The 22,617-nt window shown below is 32.0% G+C and overlaps 2 protein-coding genes across 3 annotated transcripts; both read left to right on the top strand.

The window, feature by feature from the left end:
• The first annotated feature begins 516 nt into the window (after window positions 1-516).
• On the top strand, window positions 517-19,896 carry LOC136271816 (microfibril-associated glycoprotein 4-like). 2 transcript variants are annotated; one of them, XM_066072346.1, is made up of 5 exons: window positions 517-949; window positions 3,797-3,930; window positions 4,696-4,792; window positions 6,947-7,117; window positions 18,566-19,896. In XM_066072346.1, the coding sequence occupies exons 1-5, from the start codon at window positions 649-651 to the stop codon at window positions 18,814-18,816; spliced, it is 954 nt and encodes a 317-aa protein (XP_065928418.1). In that variant the 5' UTR covers window positions 517-648; the 3' UTR covers window positions 18,817-19,896. The 2 variants fall into 2 exon arrangements, with proteins under 2 accessions (XP_065928418.1, XP_065928419.1); XM_066072347.1 differs by lacking the exon at window positions 6,947-7,117.
• On the top strand, window positions 9,221-10,105 carry LOC136271396 (keratin-associated protein 9-4-like). Its single transcript, XM_066071365.1, has 2 exons — window positions 9,221-9,491; window positions 9,942-10,105. The coding sequence occupies exons 1-2, from the start codon at window positions 9,221-9,223 to the stop codon at window positions 10,103-10,105; spliced, it is 435 nt and encodes a 144-aa protein (XP_065927437.1).
• Window positions 19,897-22,617: the final 2,721 nt, after the last annotated feature.

Here is a 22,617-nt window from a genome sequence, read left to right as displayed (position 1 = left end):
TTATTGGTTTTATTGTTTATTTTGATAAGAATTGTCATTATTGGGAGGTGCCCCATAACCTCTTAAAGCCCTGAAAGTCAATGCTTACTTTATATATGCACATTATACATGTATACAGTACATGCGCAGAATAAGAATAATGATTTTTGGTGTCTTTTTTAATACCTGTTTTCATTTACTTTATATTGATTAGGTCTTTTTCTGGCATTATGATAACTCATTTTAATATGTATTCCTTACAAAACATGCAGGTGCATTACACATTCGTTCGTGATCTCGTATATGTTTTTCTATATTTATATATATTATCCTGACAATATATTTTTCCCTGGTTCGTGTTTATGGTTTTTAATACATTTTCAGCGATCAATAAATCAAGCCTATGAAGCGTTATAGTGATAACCAATGAAAAATCTTGCAAACATTTCTTGTCCAATCAATCTAGAGTTTAACATACACTAGGAATAGGGTTTTAAAACATGTTCAATATATCTTTTAGCAATGAGCTTGGCCATTAGGAAAAGCACTAACAGTGTAAGCAAAAACACCAGCTGGTGAATGATTGGCCTTTTAGTCTTGTAACGATGTTTTAGACATTTAAATGAATGCTGACAAACGCGATATTGAATACAAGTTTCTGTACAAATCATGGCAATAGATGTAGATCGAGTTCATTTGCTGTTTTTATTTCTTTCTGTTTCTGAAGCAATTGTGTCCAAACTTTATACAGTAAATTTTGAGTTCGACAATAAAGCGACAATAAACACACCGTCTGAGACCTTATCCTCGGCGTCTCTCTCCATTTGCGCCTGTTCGTGTGGTGATGGCTGTAAGTGTTTCAGCTTCAACTCTCAGACCAAGATGTGTCGCCTTTACAGGTCATGTGATTGCCAAACGGTCAGTGATACTGGGTGGAGGCTCTATACCAACCCTACATTGCGACCAAAAGGTATGTTGTGTAGTTCTTTGCTTACTTTCAAGATTATGTATCGATTACCTCTGATAAATATTACATTTTGGAGTTCTAAATGCATAATGTGTTATGTTTGTCACATATTACACAGTGTATATTCATATCATTTTGGTTAAAACAATATTTGCACTAGTGCATTGTAATGTAAAAGATTTATTAAAAAAAGATTGTTTGACCTCTAATAGTTATTATTTTTCTGTGATAAAATCGATTAAAAATGAATTATGATATGAACATCCTTTTGTTAATAAATAGGCAAAATAATCACTGATATTTCTCAACCTAATAGAGAATTTCTGAGATCAATTTTGCGCTGTTTATATTATACATTCAAAGGTTTCTTGTAGTATTTCACATTTCATTTAAAATACACATTACAATAAGTTATAACTATTTCAATTACGTCATCATTTTAATTATTTATTTCAAATCTATATAGAGTAGAAATATTAAAAGCTATCAATTATTTCAAACGTTTAATCAAGCATCTATTTATTTGTACCACGTAAGAGTACGTACTAAATACTATTGGTAATTCCATTAAAATCATCGTAAATATACTAGTTTCTTGGCAAACGGTGATCCAAACCTATTTCCTATACTTAGACGATTATAATTTACATATATTTATAAAGGAAAACGTTTTCAAATATTCCGAATAAAATGATGAATATCTATTATTAAATAGAAACTTGTACAATAATCAAAAAACCAATTTAAGGTGCCGAATTTCTACTGTAAATAAAAAATAAACGCCTTCGCATTGGGAAAAGGGTTTTCATTTTTTAAAGAAATAGAAATATGCTTACTTTTTTAATAGTATACATTAAACGTTTTTAAAACATTTGCACGTGTCTTTTATTGAAAATATTATATGAATCTTGACTGGTGTTAGGGGTATGAATAATCTGGTTAGCCCGGGAGAAACGAATTTTCTCCCACCGCGAATTAGAGAACAATACGTTTTCACTCGGAGACTAATGGTCTCAATGATGTTCAAAACACGCAATCAACATTTGTTTATTTTGTGAAAAAGTGAAGTTATCCGCAATAATTTTATTTGTTTAGAATAGATTTTACAAGTTCAGTTTTATTGTTTGCTTATTTCTTTCCTAAATTTCCTCTCAAACAGGAAAAAATCATATGATTAAGTTATAATTTTCTTTTTTTAAGTACTTCAGACACAAAGCAATTTATTTCTGACAGATTTAGAAATTTTGTACACGAGTGCTCATCATCGTTAAGGTCATTATTGATTGAACGCATATTAGCCTGTCCCAGGTTCTCATTTTTGATTGCTGTGCTACGACATGTAACCAGCAATGATTAGCAGATAAACGCATAGCCTGTCCCGGGTTCTCATTAGGAAATGCAGGTATGATAGAAAGTTTGTAAACCAAATCCTGATTGTTATTTGAAACTTAAATAAATAAAGGGGTGATATGCTCGGTTTCGTTGTTTATTGAACTTTAAGCAAGCAAACAAAATCGCTCATCTTGATTGAGCATGTTGCATGATTTTTTGTCTAGTGGTAAGTTTATTAGCGGATAAACATTTGGTTTTAAGTTTTAGTACAGTAAGTGCAAATTTTCATCTTAAATCCAAACAATATCATGCTTGGTGTAGAGTATGAATTTCAAAAGTAAATTTTACCTTTTTTTTGGAATATATAAAACACAATGACATCGATCAGCTGACAAACACCGTCTGTGTATATTAGAAATTATCAAACCTAGACAATATTTTACAACAATGTTATTTCGACAATACATTGAATATCTTGTGACTAGTTATGTACATTTCTGTTTGCATTTAAAACAACCATTTTCTCAACGTTGACATAACATGAATAAAAATTTAATAATAATTGTTGAAGTCGAGCGGTCATGAAACGTTGACTTGTATTAAGTTAAATCTTATACCTAATAAAAGTACTGAAAAGTACTAACGGGGGTTGGTTTTATTGATTATTAATTATTTTAAGATCAACAATATAAATTAAGTATATTGTAGTTTCTTAGCTGTATTTGATTAGTCGCGCATATTTATTTCTTATACGAAATCTAGTTGTATAGCCAGGCTCCTTCAGATGGCAAGGGTTAATTTAATATATAAAGTTGTGTGAATTACAAAAAAATGGAGAAAAAAATTAGCAATGTACTTAACATGTCAGTCTTTTCCATTCGAAATTTGATTTTTGGTTTTTTGATTTAAATCACACTTGATAAAATCTCCAGATGTTGCGAATATGTTAAAGTTTTAATATCATTATTAAACAAAAACGTTAGAATCCAAAAGAATGAGGATGAATTTATTAAATGGTTGAAATAGTAAAACAAATATATGCTCACTGTTCCTTAAAATATATTTTTAAACCATGCATGATTACATTTCAAAAGTTTTGTCTCGCGCTGTTGCATGCCTTTTACATAAAATGGCTGAGACAGGTCGTGTGTTTATGAACATGATATCAATGTTATATTTTTCAATTGTGACCATATATTGTCAATTCTTATCAACAATCTATTAACAACTTCGGTGCATTGAAATATCATTTGCTCTAATTATACAAAAAGCAGAAGCCAAGCTACGTGGGAAGTCAAGAAAGTGATGGATAAAAGCGAAGTCTATAAAATGATAGAAATACATTTTTAAAAGTACATTGCCTCAGATAAAAAAAAAGCCAAAAAAAAAACAATAAAAAAACTGCTCTTTGCCTTTTTGATATGTGTACAATATTGATAGCATTTTTTAAAGGCATGTATAAATAAATTGTTGTTCTTAAAACTATCCACTAATCTAACAAAATATTTGTTATTTTAGACTGCAAGGAATTATACAACAGCGGAAAATTAGACTCCGGTGTATACACTATTTACCCGTGGGAGAGGTCTGACCCTAATTGCCGTCCTGTCCAGGTCTACTGTGATATGGAGACAGAGGGAGGAGGGTGGACGGTTAGTACTCAAAATAAATCAGTATATCCTCAGGTTAAATAAATGATTAACTATTCTTAAGAAAAAATTGCAAGTTCTTGTGTTAAATGCATAATAAATCTGACCAAAAACTTGTTAAAAATGTAAAGGGACATTGGTATTTCTGAATCACCGTATATCTGGTATTTTTGGCGTGTCACAAAAATTGCAAAAATGTTGAAACTGAATAGCCATGTTTATATGTGTCAGCCATTATTTCCGATTTAAAAAAAGTTTCTTATAGCAAAAAATACGGGATATGACTTGTACTTATCATATAGTTTGTGATGTAAAAGTTTTTGCCAAAAAAGCGAAAATTAGATCATTGCGAAAATTACCGGATGTACGGTAAAAATTTAACATATTTAAAAACAAATCCGAAGGTAAGTTGCAGCTTCTGCCAGCACTCGATACACATTTAAACGAGATATCTTTTATGTGTGTTAGTACATTGGCATCTCGTTTTTATATTTTTGATTTATTTTTTAATGTTTAAAAATATCGTATAATCATGTTCTTACTCATTCATGTTTACAAGAACAATACAATTCTGTTCTACATTTCTACTCGTTGATAATAACTATTCAGCAATGTTGAAAACCATGAAAATCAAGTTTATATATTTTTAGGGTCATCACCAGCCTCTTACATTTTAAAGTTTTTTAAATGATATATCAGACAATCAATTAACATTGAACATTGTCTTTCTTACACATTAAAACAGAGTTAATTTTTTTTTCTGGACAGGCAATACAAAGACGAGTTAATGGAGAAGAAAGCTTTAATCGTAGTTGGGCGGAGTACAAATTTGGATTTGGATCACCTCATGAGGACCACTGGATTGGTAAAGGATGAGTAATTTTGATATTATTGAACAACATCAATGTTAAAAACACTTTATATATTCAGTCATGTTTTACAAGTGTCTCTTAGACTAGAAAAAGCAAATAGAATTTTTAAATAATTGTAGGTATTAAACACTTCTGTTGAAAATATTTGAAATAATATACATTGTTTAAAAAGAAAATGAACAAATATTCCAAAATATAAAACAACATTCTTATCGTTACCATTGCAAGGTCTCATTACTGTGTTTATGCAAGTTTCACAAAACACTCTCCTTCGATTCAGCAGAAAAATACACGATATTAAACTTTTTAAACGAGATTTATTAATCTCAAAATATTTTAATCCGCAAACAAATAGTTTTCCAAATTGATCTCATTTTACTAATTATCATACTTTAATTGAAAATGGCTTAATAAATGTTCAAAACACATTTCAATTAGTAACATATTTAAAAAAAAAAACATTCGCACAGAGCAGAAACTCGATTTTTTTAGAATAAATATACAGGTAAAGAAATTTTCCCCGCTTAAATAATATCGTACTATTTTGACCATTACAAAAGGTTAAGGAAGATAAAAGCTATCATTTTAAAATTCTTCAATTTTCATATGATGTATTTTTATGTTTTCATCTTGTTAATAGAAAGTTATGACATTAGAAAATTAATTGAACCTGATTGCCATGAAAGTATAATTGTCAAAATGTCAAAATGGTATTGATAAAAACAAACCTTCAAAATTATTTTGACGGAATATTAAAGGAATATCTATTAAATCACATTGAGGTATGCTTTGGTGCCAGATCATTTATGACATTAATACATGTATGGATAAGATATGTCTTTTTCTTGTACTTTAGCCAATAAAAATCTGAAAACTATTGAATTCTTTTTAAAACTTTGTATATAATTACATGGACATATATATCTATTGAAATTAAGGATGCTTGATAGTCAAGAAATTTATCATCAGATCTACCTTAGATTTGGGAAAATGATGTATTATGTCATTCAGTCTTATATTTATTAGACCTTAATATTAAATTTTAGAAAAAAAACAATGTATCATATCTTATCCTATCCTTTTTTAACATTGCAAGTTTCCAATCCCACTTAATCTCTTTGATGATATTTGCAGACAAATTGCATATTACATAATATCTAGAACATAAGGAATGCCTTTGATATAGTGCACGTAGTTCTGAGGGAACTAAATTTAAATTGCATCACCTTTTTCAAAAATACTAACGTTACAATTGTCAAAAAAAATATTTCAGGTGTAAAGGACTATATATGATATGGACCTTAAATGGCCCCCTAAAATAAACGTTATTTGTTTACTTTTCTTTCTGCAGATATACATGTGAAGTTTTTGCATAGTTTATTATTTAGATTTAAACGCCAACAATTTAGAAATATGACTCATAAAGTTCACCTTTTCCCGTCATTTTCACATTTTAAGCATAAAACGGCTTGCTTATAAACATTTTTTTTTTCAGAAGTCATTGAGCGCGTGCTTGAACAAACAAAATATGTTTATTAGAGATGTATCTATCCAAGACTAACAAGTGACAAAACATTTTTCTTATTCTCTCGTCGCTCTACACATTTGATTTGGAAAAAGAAAGGAAAAATGACAATTTTTTCTTGATTTTGATTGAATCATTAAAATACAAATATTCAACAAAATATCAAGTAGTTGATATGAAATGTATATTTTCGCAAACAGGAAATGTATATTGTCAAGTCGTACATAAAATGTCTTTTATAAGTGTTGTAATTAACGATTTTTTAATAAACATTTAACAGCAACACTTGAACAGGGTTTGTCCTTACACCATGCTTATAAAGTGTACGGAGTTTGATAAACATGCAATCAAGGGTTTTCTTTGAATATTGCCTAAAAGGCTGAAATAGACACACATACATACACACACACTCACAGCAGCGATGCTATATCCTCTTCGCAACAAGTTGCGCGAGGGGGTGACAAGAAGTTTATAATTCACGGTGCTTCGATAGTGATAATAAACAAGACGATATAGTTATTTTTGTTTTCTTAGTTATTGTTTTTACGAAATTGATTTGTATGAATACAGTAAACAGTTCTATATTTCTTTATCTTTTTGTTCGTATATCAAATGATTACAGGAAACGATGTTATACACCAGTTAACAAAGGACCGGAACTCGTCTCTTTACATTACGATAACGTCAAGCTACAACGGAATGGTTTCCTTCATCATGTATAATCAGTTTTCAATTGATGGCGAAGAACAGAAATATACTCTGAGAGTTGCAGATCCTGGTAACGGAAGTCTCGGTAATGTGAATTAGAACATTATTACTGTCTCTTTAATCGTCATTGCTACAGATATCAAAGATATATCTCCTACAGTACCCACGACTTTATTTTTTACAATCTAATCCTATCAACCCTACCGTTTCGTGCGTGTACATACATGTACTGTTCTATCGTGCGTTAATCCTATCGTATCGTGCGTTAATCCTATCAGGTTTGTTGTTCATTTTTAACAGTTTTTCCGTTAATCCTATAGTGTTAATCCTTTTGTTCATTTCCATAAGTAGGTGAATTTATTTCAAAGTTACAAGTGTTCAGTGCACCGTATACGAAAATTTATCGAACAAAAAATGTAAAACCCTATCCAGCATTTGACAATTATACTAATTTATTAAATCTTTAGATCAAAATTAGCCAATATTATTTGTAAATCATAAATGTAAGCAGTGGAACGAAAAATTAATGTAAACAATCGAAGTTCTTAGGAACAAGGTAATATATTTACCTGCATATCATAATAAATTATATTAAATCGTATGTAGTGTGTATACCTGCGTAATCATTAGCTTGTAAGTAATATAATTTGTTTTTTATGCATCCTTTTTTACAGCAACAAAAGAATTCAGGATACGATTTATATTTACTTAAAACAAGAGTTGTATTTTCAATGTATTTTAAACCCGCTATTTTCCGTATGATTTAATCTCGGGGTTTCGTAGAAATGTTCACAACTATCGGCTCGAGCTTAGGTTAATGAAAATAATGTTACAAATATTATCGTGCTCAGAATCTACATCTGCGTAAATTTTTATATTACTTGTATGTAATATAATTTTTTAATTCATTATTTTTTTCATACAGAAAGAAATATATTTATGATAGATGTTATATTTATTTGGAATAAGGGTTGTATTTTAATTGAACCAGCTTCGTGCTGAAATGTTCGCGGCGATCGGCGTTTGGTAATGAAAACAAAGTTAACATTACAGTTTATTTATTGATCATTTAAGCCCATAATTTTTGTTTAAAAGTTTGAATTGGTCATTTTTTACATTGTACAAAAGAAGCAGCTATGATTAACATCTTGGCATTTGTTAATAACAAGAAATTCCACGTATATCTTGATTTGTACGTGTTCTTTCTCAAATTCTGCCTTGATCGTGTTACTCGTGAAGATCGTTTAACGCAATTATAAGTTTATCATGAACATCGGCTATTCTTTTCAAAAGTGTATCAATCCCATTGTATCGTGCGTGTATTCTGTTCTTTGGTGCGTTAACCCTATCATATCGTGCGTGAATCCTATACTATCGTCTATTTTGTAAAAAAAAAAAATAACGTTTCGGGTTTTATAAATATCATTTAATTAGCTGCACTCTCTTTGTTTGTTTGAATTCCTTAATTTAGCCTACAGCAATGTGGAAAAAAAATTCCAATTACAACATATGCTTGTTTTATGCACAGGGACCAAGCCCGTTTTAACATTAATTTCAATGTAACCATAAATAAAGAAAGGGGTCGAACTCTGACCCAAATAAAAAACTACCAGCTCGCTTCAAAAGCTTAGAAATAAATAAATAAATTTTTAAAACACTCGCAATATGTATGTATTTTTCGGAAAAGTAATGTCTGAGATACACTCGTGCCGAATTTCAAGTTGATGGGTCTTAAAATAGCGGAGATATACGTCATTATTCTCTCGAAGTCGCCAGTTTATTTTTACTCGGTCATTTACCGGTCCAGGGCTCACGATGGTATTTTGCCTCTGACAACAGCAGTATTGCAACAAGTCGAGAAACATTCGCACTAATCTTTTAAAATCTCACATCAAGCGCATGCTACTTACATCCTTAAAATCCGATAAAATTCCTTAAATACTCTCCAAACTGAACTTTTATTCTGCAGCCACATCAACCTCTGACTAGACTGGCCATTGTGATAGCTAATGTTAAACTCAATTTCATTGGTTAATATTCCTGATGGTCCAATCAGAATCAGTCTTTCTCGAAGACGTCAAAATGGCTGGCCCTGTCAGAAGTCAATGTGGTTGCAGAATAAAAGTTGAAATTAATGTTAAAACGGGCTTGGCCCCTGTGGTTTTATGTATTCCTAATCTTAGAATAAATGATATTTCGATGTAAAGACATTCTACTTTTGAATTCCACATTAACATATCCGACCACACTGAAGTGTTGTAATTCGTGTTTAGATGTGGCCTCATTATCGTGTTGTAATTCACGTTTAGATGTGACCTCATCGTGTTGTAATTCATGTTTAGATGTGACCTCATCGTGTTGTAATTCATGTTTAGATGTGACCTCATCGTGTTGTTATTTATGTTTAGATGTGACATCATCGTGTTGTAATTCATGTTTAGATGTGACATCATCGTGTTGTAATTCATGTTTTGATGTGGCCTCATCGTTTTGTAATTCATGTTTAGATGTGGCCTCATTGTGTTGTAATTCATGTTTAGATGTGGCCTCATCGTGTTTTAATTCATGTTTAGATGTGGCCTCATCGTTTCGTAATTCATGTTTAGATGTGGCCTCATCGTGTGGTACATTGTAATTCGTATTTAGATGTGACTTCATCGTTTTGTAATTCATGTTAAGATGTAACCTTATCGTGTTGTAATTCATGTTTAGATGTGACCTCATCTTGTTGTATTCATGTTTAGATGTGACCTCATCGTGTTGTAATTCATGTTAATATGTGGCCTCATCGTGTTGTAATTCATGTTTAGATGTGACTTCATCGTGATGAAATTTTTATTTAGATGTGACCTCATCGTGTTGTAATTTTTGTTTCGATGTGGCCTCATCATCTTGTAATTTATGTTTAGATGTGACCTCATCATGTTGTTATTCATGTTTAGATGTGGCCTCATCGTGTTGTAATTCATGTTTAGATGTGACATCATCGTGTTGTAATTCATGTTTAGATGTGGCCTCACCGTTTTGTAATTCATGTTTAGATGTGTCCTCATCGTGTTGTAATTCACAATGAGATGAGACCCATCGTGTGGTAATTCATGTTTAGATGTGGCCTCATCGTGTTGTAATTCATCTTTAGATGCGACCTCATCGTGTTGTTATTCATGTTTAGATGCGACCTCATCGTGTTGTTATTCATGTTTAGATGCGACCTCATCGTGTTGTTATTCATGTTTAGATGTGGCCTCATCGTTTTATAATTCATGTTTAGATGTGGCCTCATCATGTTGTACATTGTAAGTCATCTTTAGATGTGGCCTCATCCTGTTGTAATTCTTGTTTAGATGTGGCCTCATCGTTTTGTAATTCATGTTTAGATGTGACCTCATGGTTTTGTAATTCATGTTTAGATGTGACCTCATCGTGTTGTAATTCATGTTTAGATGTGGCCTCATCGTGTTGTAACTCATGTTTAGATGTGGCCTCATCGTGTTTTAATTTTTGTTTAGATGTGGCCTCATCGTCTTGTAATTTATGTTTAGAAGTGACCTCATCATGTTGTCTTTCATGTTTAGATGTGGCCTCATCGTGTTGTAATTCATGTTTAGATGTGACCTCATCTTGTGTAATTCATGTTTAGATGTGACATAATCGTGTTGTAATTCATGTTTATATGTGGCCTCACCGTTTTGTAATTCATGTTTAGATGTGTCCTCATCGTGTTGTAATTCATAATGAGATGAGACCCCATCGTGTTGTAATTCATGTTTAGATTTGGCCTCATCGTGTTGTAATTCATGTTTAGATGTGACCTCATCGTGTTGTAATTCATGTTTAGATGCGACCTCATCGTGTTGTAATTCATGTTTAGATGTGGACTCATCGTTTTATAATTCATGTTTAGATGTGGCCTCATCATGTTGTACATTGTAAGTCATCTTTAGATGTGGCCTCATCCTGTTGTAATTTTTGCTTAGATGTGGCCTCATCGTTTTGTAATTCATGTTTAGATGTGACCTCATCGTTTTGTAATTCATGTTTAGATGTGACCTCATCGTTTTGTAATGCATGTTTAGATGTGGCCTCATCGTGTTGTAACTCATGTTTAGATATGGCCTCATCGTGTTGTAATTCATGTTAAGATGTGGCCTCATCGTGTTGTTATTCATGTTTATATGTGACCTCATCGTTTTGTAATTCATGTTTAGATACGACCTCACCGTGTTGTAATTCATGTTTAGATGTGGCCTCATCGTTTTATAATTATTTTTAGATGTGGCTTCATCATGTTGTACATTGTAAGTCATCCTAAGAAGTGGCCTCATCCTGTCGTAATTCTTGCTTAGATGTGGCCTCATCGTGTTGTAATTCATGTTTAGATGTGTCCTCATCGTGTTGTAATTCATGTTTAGATGTGGCCTCATTGTGTTGTATAAATGTTTAGATGCGACCTCATCGTGTTGTAAGTCATGTTTAGATGTAGCGTCATCGTTTTATAATTCATATTTAGATGCGGCTTCATCCTTTTGTAATTCATGTTTAGATGTGGCCTCATCGTGTTGTTATTTATTTTTAGATGTGGTTTCATCGTGTTGCAATTCACGTTTAGATGTGGCTTCATTGTGTTGTAATTCATGTTTAGATGTGGCCTCATCGTTTTATAATTCATGTTTAGATGTGGCTTCATCATGTTGTACATTGTAAGTCATCTTTAGATGTGGCCTCATCCTGCTTAGATGTGGCCTCATCGTTTTGTAATCCATGTTTAGATGTGACATCATTGTTTTGTAATTCATGTTTAGATGTGACCTCATCGTTTTGTAATTCATGTTTAGATGTGGCCTCATCTTGTTGTAACTCATGTTTAGATGTGGCCTCATCGTGTTGTACATTGTAATTCGTGTTTAGAGGTGACTTAATCGTTTGGTTATTCATGTTTAGATGTGGCCTCATCGTGTTGTAATTCATGTTTAGTTGTGACCTTATCGTGTTGTAATTCATGTTTAGATACGACCTCACCGTGTTGTAATTCACGTTTAGATGTGGCCTCATCGTTTTATAATTCATGTTTAGATGTGGCTTCATCATGTTGTACATTGTAAGTCATCTTAAGAAGTGGCCTCATCCTGTCCTTATTCTTGCTTTGATGTGGCCTCATCGTTTTGTAATTCATGTTTAGATGTGGCCTCATCGTGTTGTAATTCATGTTTAGATGTGGCCTCATCGTGTTGTAATTCATGTTTAGATGCGACCTCATCGTGTTGTAATTCATGTTTAGATGTAGCGTCATCGTTTTATAATTCATGTTTAGATGTGGCTTCATCGTTTTGTAATTCATGTTTAGATGTGACCTCATCATTTTGTAATTCATGTTTAGATTTGACCTCATCGTGTTTTAATTCATGTTTAGATGTGGCCTCGTCGTGTTTTAATTCATGTTTAGATGTGGTCTCATCGTGTTGCAATTCACGTTTAGATGTGGCCTCATTGTGTTGTAATTCATGTTTAGATGTGGCCTCATCGTATTGTACATTGAAATTCATGTTTAGTTGTGGCATTACCGTTTTGTAATTCGTGTTTAGGTGTGGCCTCATCGTGTTTGAGCCAACACGAACCTCCATTGCATTGGAAGTAGTGTCTTTCCACAAATTTATTTGAAATTTAAATTTGTTGTTACAATGTATGACTACTTAAAGTAATTTATACGGACACGTGCGTTAATTTTCTATCTAGCTATACACTTACAAAAAAGATATCACTTATATGCTTACTTGTTATGATAAGCATTACACATATATCTATATCAACATGTAATTATGACATGCATCATATAACCCCTTAGTAACCATGGTAACTGTACATTTAGAATGAGTGAGAGAGTGAAAGTTTGTGTTCTGTCTTTTTTTGGTGTGTTTGTCTTTATGTATAGAACTATTGTATTGATTGGTAATAATAGAAAATAAGCATGAAAAAAAAAATAAAGATTTTAAGATGGAATAATATGGCTGACCGCTGATCGAAACGACATAGCCGAGTGGATTAAATTTGTCGGACTTGTAATCCGTACATCCCGCATTCGAATCCCGCACAGGCTTTTGTTGTTACTTACTTATTTTATATATTCATTTTTTAATCCCATTTCTATTACAGTTATTACCGAGATCAAAGAAATGCCGCGGACATTATTCTCCAATATACAACGAACGTCATCAGTAAATACCTAATATTTGTCTCGCACTGATCATGAAAGTACAACTTCAAACCGTAAAAAGATTTAAAACCATGTCAATTTCACGTGTTAGTTCCAGTCAAAACGATGTGTATTGCCTCGAATGTTTATTCTTAAGAGATCAATGCGGCTGTTCCTAGGACCTCCCTAGCACTGCGTGCTTTTACATAAAATGTATAATGTGTAGTAGTAATAATCGTATTAAATTGCCCCCAAAATATTGGGAATATAAATTAAAGATATTTTATAAAACAGTGAAGACTATCAAAAATCCCAAGAAAAAATTCTGTCTGCATGTGATTCCTTTGATCGATACACATGTAAATATTACTAAAATAACCGCTGGGGTTACACGGAACAGCCGTCAAAATTATCTACATCGTCTCTCTATAGGAGAAACGATCTGTAGAAATACTGGGCTGTAAGTAGAATAGAAATAAAGTTCTTGTTTTCGTGAATGTTACAGGATAACCTCCTCGGTCTCGAAATATTGTTTTAAATATAAAAGTCGAGGCTAACGCCTCGGCTTTTATATTTCAAAACAACGTTTCTCAACCCCGGAGGTTATTCTGCAACATTCACGATAACTCGTACTTTGTTTCTTAAACAGCAAATTTTTCGCTTATTTGACATTTGTACAGTTTATTTATCATTATATCTTTCATTATCAAAAATGTCCTGTTAATTTGAGGGACTTTTTCTAGTTGTGTTATTCCAACTTAAAAACTTTTTGAGAAAAATCGTGAAGAGGCAAAAACATAAAATCCTTAATATCTCGGGACCAGAAGTGAGGACCAAAAAAACTCGTGTAATTTTCTTACAAATTTTGTCATAAATAAGATTTAAAAGTTTTATTAAAATCGATTGAAGCATTTTTGAAAAAAAAACGTGACAGAAAAAAAAACATTAATAATAATAGTGAAAAAGAAACAAAGCAATAACAACAAGATTTTTCGTTGGTTGTGAAGCCTTTTCATAAAACCTCACGTTTCCAAAAAATGTGCTTAAAAATATGAATATGAATATGCGTTACTTTAAAACAAAATTGTAAATACTAACTTTACACATGGTTTTAATACATTATCAATAATAATACCCCTTACCCATAATTAAGAACCCCATCAATCAAAGTAAAAAATTTCAGTTTCTCATCATATCATTGCATCCTGTCTCTCGCTTGATGTTTAGAAGAAGAAATATATAATTGTATTTAAGATCGTCAATTCTAACGGAATTAATTTAACATTGATAGCCTTTTGGACGAAGGGGGTAATAAATGTTTACTTCATCTTTTCCTCTAAAAACTTAAGTCAAGATTGGTCATGCAGTTAGTGTCCTGGGAGGAGCTTATACATAGATGGTAAAACATGGGAAAGTTAAAGTTACAAACTGGCGTACTTTCACTCAAATGTGTTCATTACGTCGAAGTCAAAGCTGTAGATAAGCATCGATGAGATGATAAAGCTTCGAGATATTCCGAAATCTGCGTAAAAGGTTTTCCAAAAAGGTGAAACAAAACGTGAAATAACTGATGATGACAAATTAAAGTTGTGAAGGCGCATGTGAAGAAACATGTATTTAATTCTATGTACAGTATTAATAAAGCCATAATTATCATTTATTATGAGAAATTTAATATTATATCAGTTTTTGCAAATTATTGCCACAAATGAATCGCCACAAACATGACCGGAATGCAAAAAAAGGGGGAAAATCCACTATATGGTAGGTACCTCCGTGGGGGTTATCTGACTATAAAAAGGAGAAATAACCTACTACATAGTCAGCTTTCTGTGGGGGAAAAACTGCTTTATAGCCATTTTTCGGAGGAGAGTGGCTGCTTTTTAGCCATTTTTCCGGGGGAAGATGGATAGGAGAAAAAGCACTTTATAACACCGGCACGTACATGCAGCACCAGGGAGCCTTAAGCATTTTACATTTTTTTAATAAACGTTTTCTACTTTTAACTCATATTTACATTTGTAAAAGTCTTATAAGTATTTGGTTAGGGAGAATAATGTACGTGAAAAACAGGTAAGTTTATTTATCATAAGGAAGGAGTCTTCCTGGTTTTCGGATTGTCGAACGTAACGATTAAATATTAATTAAATCAAGATGACAGGAAATTAAAAAATCGTAATTTTCTTCCGTTTTTACTATCATACAACTAGGCATAGAAAAAGTAATCAAAGTTTAGAATCTAACATGGACTATATTTTTGGCGGAACGTTGGCAGAGGAAAACAATATCATTGAAGTTCGATTTTTTCACTTAAAGAGGTTCGATCCTCTGATTTTGGATAGCCATTTTGGGTCACCTCTAGTCTGGAAATTCTGTGTCATATATGAATTCTACTTGTAAATTCCTTTTTTACAATGCCAAATAAACTATATTGAATAAAAAATGAAGAAAAAACTCGATATTGAGAGAGTGTAGTAAGGGACTATATTTTGTGGCGGAAGGTTTTTAAGAAGAAAATGAACATTTTTCATAACTCAATTGTTTTAGAGTACCGTAATTTTAGCTTTCTTATTTTCCGTGCAGACCAAATTTTCAGATAGTTTATGCCTTGGGATATCTTCGTCTTGTTTCAAAAAACATATTTCAACAATATTTCAATATTTCTATCGACATATATTGGCATGTTTAAGTGATATTTCATAAAAGTAAAGAAAAAATCAACTCCAATTTTCCCCTAAAATTAGCTTATTTCATGCCATATCTCAAAATTTACATTATTGACATATACATGTACTTTTGGTTTTAGTTTCTAAATATTTAAGTTTCTTTTGACAAGTCTGTCATAATTTGAGAAAAAGTTTGAGACTTTTAAATTATTTAATTGCATGTTGAATCGTTTATGAATAAAAATAGTATTCTTTCAGTGCAAAAAGGTCAAAATATCAATAAGGTGAAGAAATTGCAAACTTTTTCATTATGATAATTTTAATTTTATTAATTCTAAATAATGTAAATTTGTATTTGATACCATGGTTCATATCGATAGAAAAATTATAGAGGGAAAGGCGATTTATGTGCAATTTGCACTTTCAGTGCAGAAAGGTCATATTAAATACACAGTAGCACCGAAAGGAGCATATAGACCCCAACATTTTGTTTTGAATTTTGGTTTAGATATGTGTGTAGATGTTAAAAAAATACTTTAGAAAAAAACTTAGAGACTTTTGATCGCAGGATCCAACGCGGGTATGATAAGGCAACTCTCAGCGATCAAATTCCTCTGATCAAAATGACGTCACAATAAGCAGCATGATGTCATATTTTACTCAGAAACATGTCGATTTTACCTTTATCTCTGGTTTAAATTATAAAAACTACAGGCATAAAATATCACTAAAAACTCTTCTAACTGAATATATCTTTGATTTTTCTCTATTACGTATAATTATCATTGATGACGTCACAAGCATGTTTAATAGAGAAGATCATGTCGGGAGACAAATCATCGGAATGCAGTGTAAACAATGCCGAAATAAGACTTATTTAATACAGATACCTAAGATTTAGATGAGTGTCAGTTAGGATATAATCAGGATAATACAGGCATGGATATTTTGTTTAATCAGCGAATGTTATAAGGTAAGCAGATCGACATTTATATGGCTTGACCAGCCTTTCCTCTGTCAGTGTGTACAAAAAAAGGCAAAAGTGTAACACTACCCCGGATATTATGAAAGATGACTTTGTTAAATATCAACGGTGTATGACCTAAACTACTTGAAAAGTGCTGCTAGAATCCTGTGAATTGTTGTTTTAAATGAAAAATACGTAATATTTTCAATGAAATTATAGAAGTTGATGGGGTGTCCGATAAATATTTACAATATTTATTTTATGCGATTAACAATAGGATTCTAGCAGTAATACTAATAAACCTGAACTAATTGCCGATCGAATTATTGTAACAAACAGACAAATGAACTTCGGGGTAGTGTTACACTTTTTGATTTTTTGTTAAGGTAAAAAATTGATCTATTTATAACTGTCACGTGATACCATGGCACGGCAGCTTCAAAGATCCAGTCTATTCCGAAGTAGAAAAATAATATCTTGGTGAACACATTCACTTGGTATTAATATACCGCACTGTTTTCATAAAAATAAACAGTTTTCAAATAGATCATAATTTTGACGGTCATTAAACTAAAAGTTGCCTTAACCTACCCGCGAACATCCTTAATGTGAGCTACTGATAAGATACCTGGGTTTCAGATATCTTTTTAAAATTTGATTTGCCCATTAAATTACATTTTTATAAGCCTTTTAAGCTCTTGTTCTAAAAATAGTTTGTTTGTTTTTTTGTTTTTGTTTTTTTTTTGGGGGGGGGGTCACAAAAATCCGATTTTTTCTCTCATTAAATGGTCAATATATTATCTTTTTTGTCAATTTATATCTTCAAATAAATCTTCATAATATGTAAAAATCAGAAATATTTTAAAAAATATTCCAATTATCTGCAAAATTTAAGAAAATTAGAGAAAATGCGCACAACCAATTTAAGTTTAAATATTTATTTTATCTTAATAGTATAAGCTGAAAGACATTCTTATTTTCTATTATTTCATTGAAGAAAATAAACCTCATATCTTATTTCTTTTGGCTGTGTTCAAATTTCATGAATTTCTTAATGTAAGAAGCATGTATAGTAACGAGAAGACTCCTTCCTTATAATCCTTTTTAACAGCATTGTGTTAAGTCCTTACCACCTCTTTGATTTTGCTGTGTGCTCAAAACATTTTATCACTCCCTCTCCTTATCAAATAACTATAATCTCATCTGCCTTAGATATGGTCATAAATTAAAAGATAGCTACTGTATTCTATTTTATATTTCATATCTATGAACCCATTTTAAGTACCACTGAGAATCGTGGGAATCCCATATCCCCGGATGTGTAAAACCTGTTTTCGGTTTTGTCTCCCGATTTTTAGATCTTTTATACATAAAGTATGCTTTTACATATGCGAGAATTTGGCGTTAAATGAAGTCGGTGTCAGTAGAAATACAAAGGCAACAATAACATGGTTTCTTTCAAATAAAATAATAACGACCTGGAATAATTTTTTTCGTTTTCTAAATACATGATTGTATACAATATAATTTGCAGCAATTTTACATCTAAATGGATTGAATATGACTGGAAAAGTTACGCTAGATAGAAAAAAATACAATTTATCAATTTCTTTCTGCACAAAACGCACGAACGCACACAGTTTGAGTTAATAGCGCAAAAATTATGAAATATCTATTGTAATTTGTAACATGTGATTTTTCTATTTTTAGATGATGGCTTGCTATCGGTTACAAATTCACCGTCTTCAGGAATGAATTTTTCTACAATTGATAACGACAATGATGCTATTGATACTCACTGTGCAGAGCTATTTGCAGGAGCATGGTGGTTCAAATTCAGACCTACTACATTTCTTAATGGTCCTTGGAGCCTACATTACTGGACAAATCCTTGGTTTCCACAATATAAGAAAGGAGAGGACGTAAATGGAACTTCAATGTTGATAAGGCCACATTTGTAACTGAAAATCAGAGAAAAATTAGGAAAGACGCCAAATATGATATTTTATTTATCCATAATAACAACAATTATATCAAATAATAATTAACACACCAAGATATTTGTGAGCCAATACTCACTAGTGATAGCCCCTCTCTGATATGAATATACAAATATCAAGGACATACATGTAACTTACCCGGATAATATAAAGTTCTCCAACATTACTGAAGATCAGAGATCGTTATCAGGCAGTTCACACTGAATTTGTTTTTTAAAAAATAACCATATGGAATGTCTCAACAAAACCTGTGTTAAATTTTCAAGCATCTGTGATTGAAAATACGTTGCTAGGAAACCTGTAACGAAAATTTCTTCGACAATTTGGGCTAAAAATAAACAAAATCGGGATTTAATAGGAAGTTCTCGTCTAAGAGGTACAAACATAATTTAACCATACGGTACACCCACACTAAAAGTGTGTTAAAATTCCAAGCATATGTGATTAATAACGTGCAAAGCGAGCAACGAGAACCAGTGCGCGGGAAAAAGAGCTAACGACTTAAACCTACAGATTCAGCAAGAAAACTAATTGGCAGCATCTCATCATGCCTTCTAGTTAACGCATTACAACAAGAGAGATGTCAAGTGATATATCACATGCCAATCATTCCTTTAAAAAGAATACTTGCTGTTAACTTGTACCAGTGTTTTATGAAAATCCATGCGTAAAAAGCCCAATGAGCTTCTAACCAACTTAAATGATTAGTGAAGAAAATGAAGAAATCCAATTTTGATGTACAAACACTTTATTGAAATTTTATAAGTTAATTTGACATTCAAATGTAAATAATGTTTAAAGTGTTCTTTTTCTGTCATTATGAATCATAGCGCTATGCTCATCAACTTTCGGAACGTCTGATTTGTTTACATAAAGGACTGCTTTAAATCATTGTAAAAATGCCTTTAACCGTAGGTTGGGTTTTGGTTTGTTTTTACGGCCAAATTTTTTTTTTGTTAAATTGTATCATCGATTTATTAAATTCAATGCGTAAATATACCTAATGAGCTTCTTATAAACTTATATAAATTACTAAATGATTTTTGCTTTTTTTAAAAAGTGTTCTTTTTTTGTCGATTTAACTCATAGCGCGCTATGCTCATTTACTATCGGATCGTATGATTTGTTTTCATGATGGACTGCTTTGAAGAATTGTCAAAATCAATGAAAAATGACAATAACAAACTGTCAACTATCTCTAAAATCCATAAAACGAAATACAAATTCAAAGCAAAGCATCACGGACCTCTAAAAAGATAAAGAAAGGATCAGGTGCCTAGGAGGAGTGAGCATCCTCTGCTGACCGGTCACACCTGGGTTGTGCTCTGTCGTAATCGGGAAAAAACGTAGACAATTAGGTGATTAATAATGATCTAACAATCAGTACGAAAAACATCAGTCGGCATGCGACCAAGTGGAAGATTGTATTTGCTGACAAGGTCGTTGTATCGACCATAGAACTTACGACTTCAAACAAGACTGTTAATAGTCCTGTTAATCAACTTGTTTGTCAGTAGCTTGCTTCGCCCTGGTAACAGATCACACGAATAGCATGCCCTTGCGTATCGAATTAACTGAGAGACAAAAACACCATATCCAGGTGATGAAGGTATATTGCCACATTAATAAGGAAAGTTGACTATACAAAAATTGAAGTCATCACGTTTATCATCAAGTTTTGTTGTTAGGTTTCTATCAATCTCCATTTCCAGTAAATGCGTAAATGAGCCTCTTATCAACTTATATCAATTACTAAATATTTGGTAATAATTGTAAAAGCGTTCGTTTTTCTTTCACTATGAATCATACACTATATGCATACAGATGATAAACTTATATTGCTACATAAGTAAGGAAAGTCGACTGTACAAAAATTTAATGTCATGTTTATCATAAACATTTTTAGTCAGGTTACCATCAATGTCCATTTCCAGTAAATTCAGTAAATGAGCCTAATGAGCCTCTTACTAACTTATATAGATTACTAAACAAGATTTGATAATACTTGAAAAATCGTTCTTTTTTCTTTCAATATAAATTATAGCGCTACTCATCAACGTTCACAATGTCTGATTTGTTTACAATAAGAACTGCTTTGAATCGTTGTAAATCTGCCTTAATCTGTAGGATTGGTCTCACGGCCAAATCTTTGACTTATTTTTTTTCTTAACTTGTAATAACGATTTATTAAAACCCCTCATGAGCCTCTTACAAACACATATAAATTACGAAATAATATTTGGCGATCATTACATCATAATACCTTTTGCAGTCTTAAATACCCAAACCATACCCAAAACTTTCACCAAAACTCAATTTCTTGCGGTCAATTGTACATAGATTCTCAACAGAAAAACTTTTTAAAAAATACACATAGTGAAAAAAACATCAATCAATCATCAAGAAAATATAAAAATAATTCAAAAATGTACAATTAAACAAAGATCTCGTACCTACATGTGAATTCTTGTGGAAAAAACCTTGACTTTTTGCGCAACCAATGTTTCTTGGAGAAAACTGATTTTAACACAGCTATACAGTTCCAGTTTCAAAGTTGCTTGGTCCGATAGTTTGGTTATAATTTTTATCATTAATACAATCCTATTAGCTTTGTCCTCGGGAACAAATTTTAATATCTCTAAACAAACAATGGGTATTATTTTCCATAGCCATGCTTTTGCTTAAATGACTAAGAATTTCAGACCTACTGTATATAAATGTCCATCATTGTACACCTAATAAACACAACCATTGTTTTGAAATCTGAAATGTGCATTAATAGAACACTGGACCAATCAGCTTTTTAATATCATTTAGAAAGCATTAAGTAGGGACTTTCGACCCCCATAACATTTAGAAATGTTAGTTTCTTTATCAGGGTAAGTGAAAATGTGTCTCATCATAATTCCAAAGACATCTAATTTTGCCATTTTACCCATCCTTGAATACCTATCAAGACTTTTCTCTGAAAACCAGCTCACATGGTCCATGACATCCTTTGTGTCCCACAACCCAAAACTGACATGGTCACTGCATACCCCTTTGTAGTCTATAGACTGTCTCCTCTTCATCTATTCCGAATAATTTCAAATAGTATTTAAGACGACTGTGTATAACATGGGTAGTGACATGTGCATCCACAACGTACCTCCTAGAGTTATCAAGAGGTCTAACAAGATAGCCTGTGAAAAGATCGATACCCACTGACTGAGCTTTTTAACATATTTTTCTTATCCAGTCACAGGACACGCCATCCTATCATTCATTCTCATCAACGAAAATTCATCTAAAATTCCATCATTAACTGTTTTTCCTACAGTATAAGTTAAAAAAGCCCTTCATCATTTTGAGTTCTTTTTATCTCTTGCGGAACACGCCTACGTTTTCTCCCGCTCTACTTCCCCATAAAACTAAACTTTGAAAAATGTTTGATATCTTTACTACGTTTTTCTCTTTCCCTTCGAATCGAATAATTCCCTGATTTGTCCGACTAAGGACTGTTCAGTGCCTGCAACTAATCCTTTTGTACAATCACAATCAAATTAGCCTGTTTTCCCTTAAAAAAAAATACATTTTATTCTGAGTTCTCCCATTAGAATCTTTACCGATAATATAATGTACAAATTTTCTTTGGATATGCCTGCACTTTTGAGACCACCCCTGTGCCACCACCTAGTGTTTACCTATAATGCACAAGCATACTTCCTTTCAGTTTTGTTTGGGTATTTGAGAAGAAGGCCACGTGCTTTTTCTTTGATTAAT

The sequence above is a fragment of the Magallana gigas genome, chromosome 9, assembly GCF_963853765.1.
Source record: "Magallana gigas chromosome 9, xbMagGiga1.1, whole genome shotgun sequence".
Classification (NCBI taxonomy): Eukaryota; Metazoa; Mollusca; class Bivalvia; order Ostreida; family Ostreidae; genus Magallana; species Magallana gigas.
This window is presented reverse-complemented; position numbering and strand designations above follow the sequence as displayed.

What these genes read in the sequence shown, in the direction of transcription:
- LOC136271816 (XM_066072346.1), top strand. Translation starts at nt 649, where the DNA reads ATGGCAATAGATGTAGATCGAGTTCATTTGCTGTTTTTATTTCTTTCT. An exon ending in CAGAGGGAGGAGGGTGGACG is followed by an intron (nt 3,931 to 4,695) that starts GTTAGTACTCAA and finishes TTTTCTGGACAG; the next exon opens with GCAATACAAAGACGAGTTAA. An exon ending in TCCTGGTAACGGAAGTCTCG is followed by an intron (nt 7,118 to 18,565) that starts GTAATGTGAATT and finishes TTCTATTTTTAG; the next exon opens with ATGATGGCTTGCTATCGGTT.
- LOC136271396 (XM_066071365.1), top strand. Translation starts at nt 9,221, where the DNA reads ATGATATTTCGATGTAAAGACATTCTACTTTTGAATTCCACATTAACA. An exon ending in AGATGTGACATCATCGTGTT is followed by an intron (nt 9,492 to 9,941) that starts GTAATTCATGTT and finishes ATTTATGTTTAG; the next exon opens with ATGTGACCTCATCATGTTGT.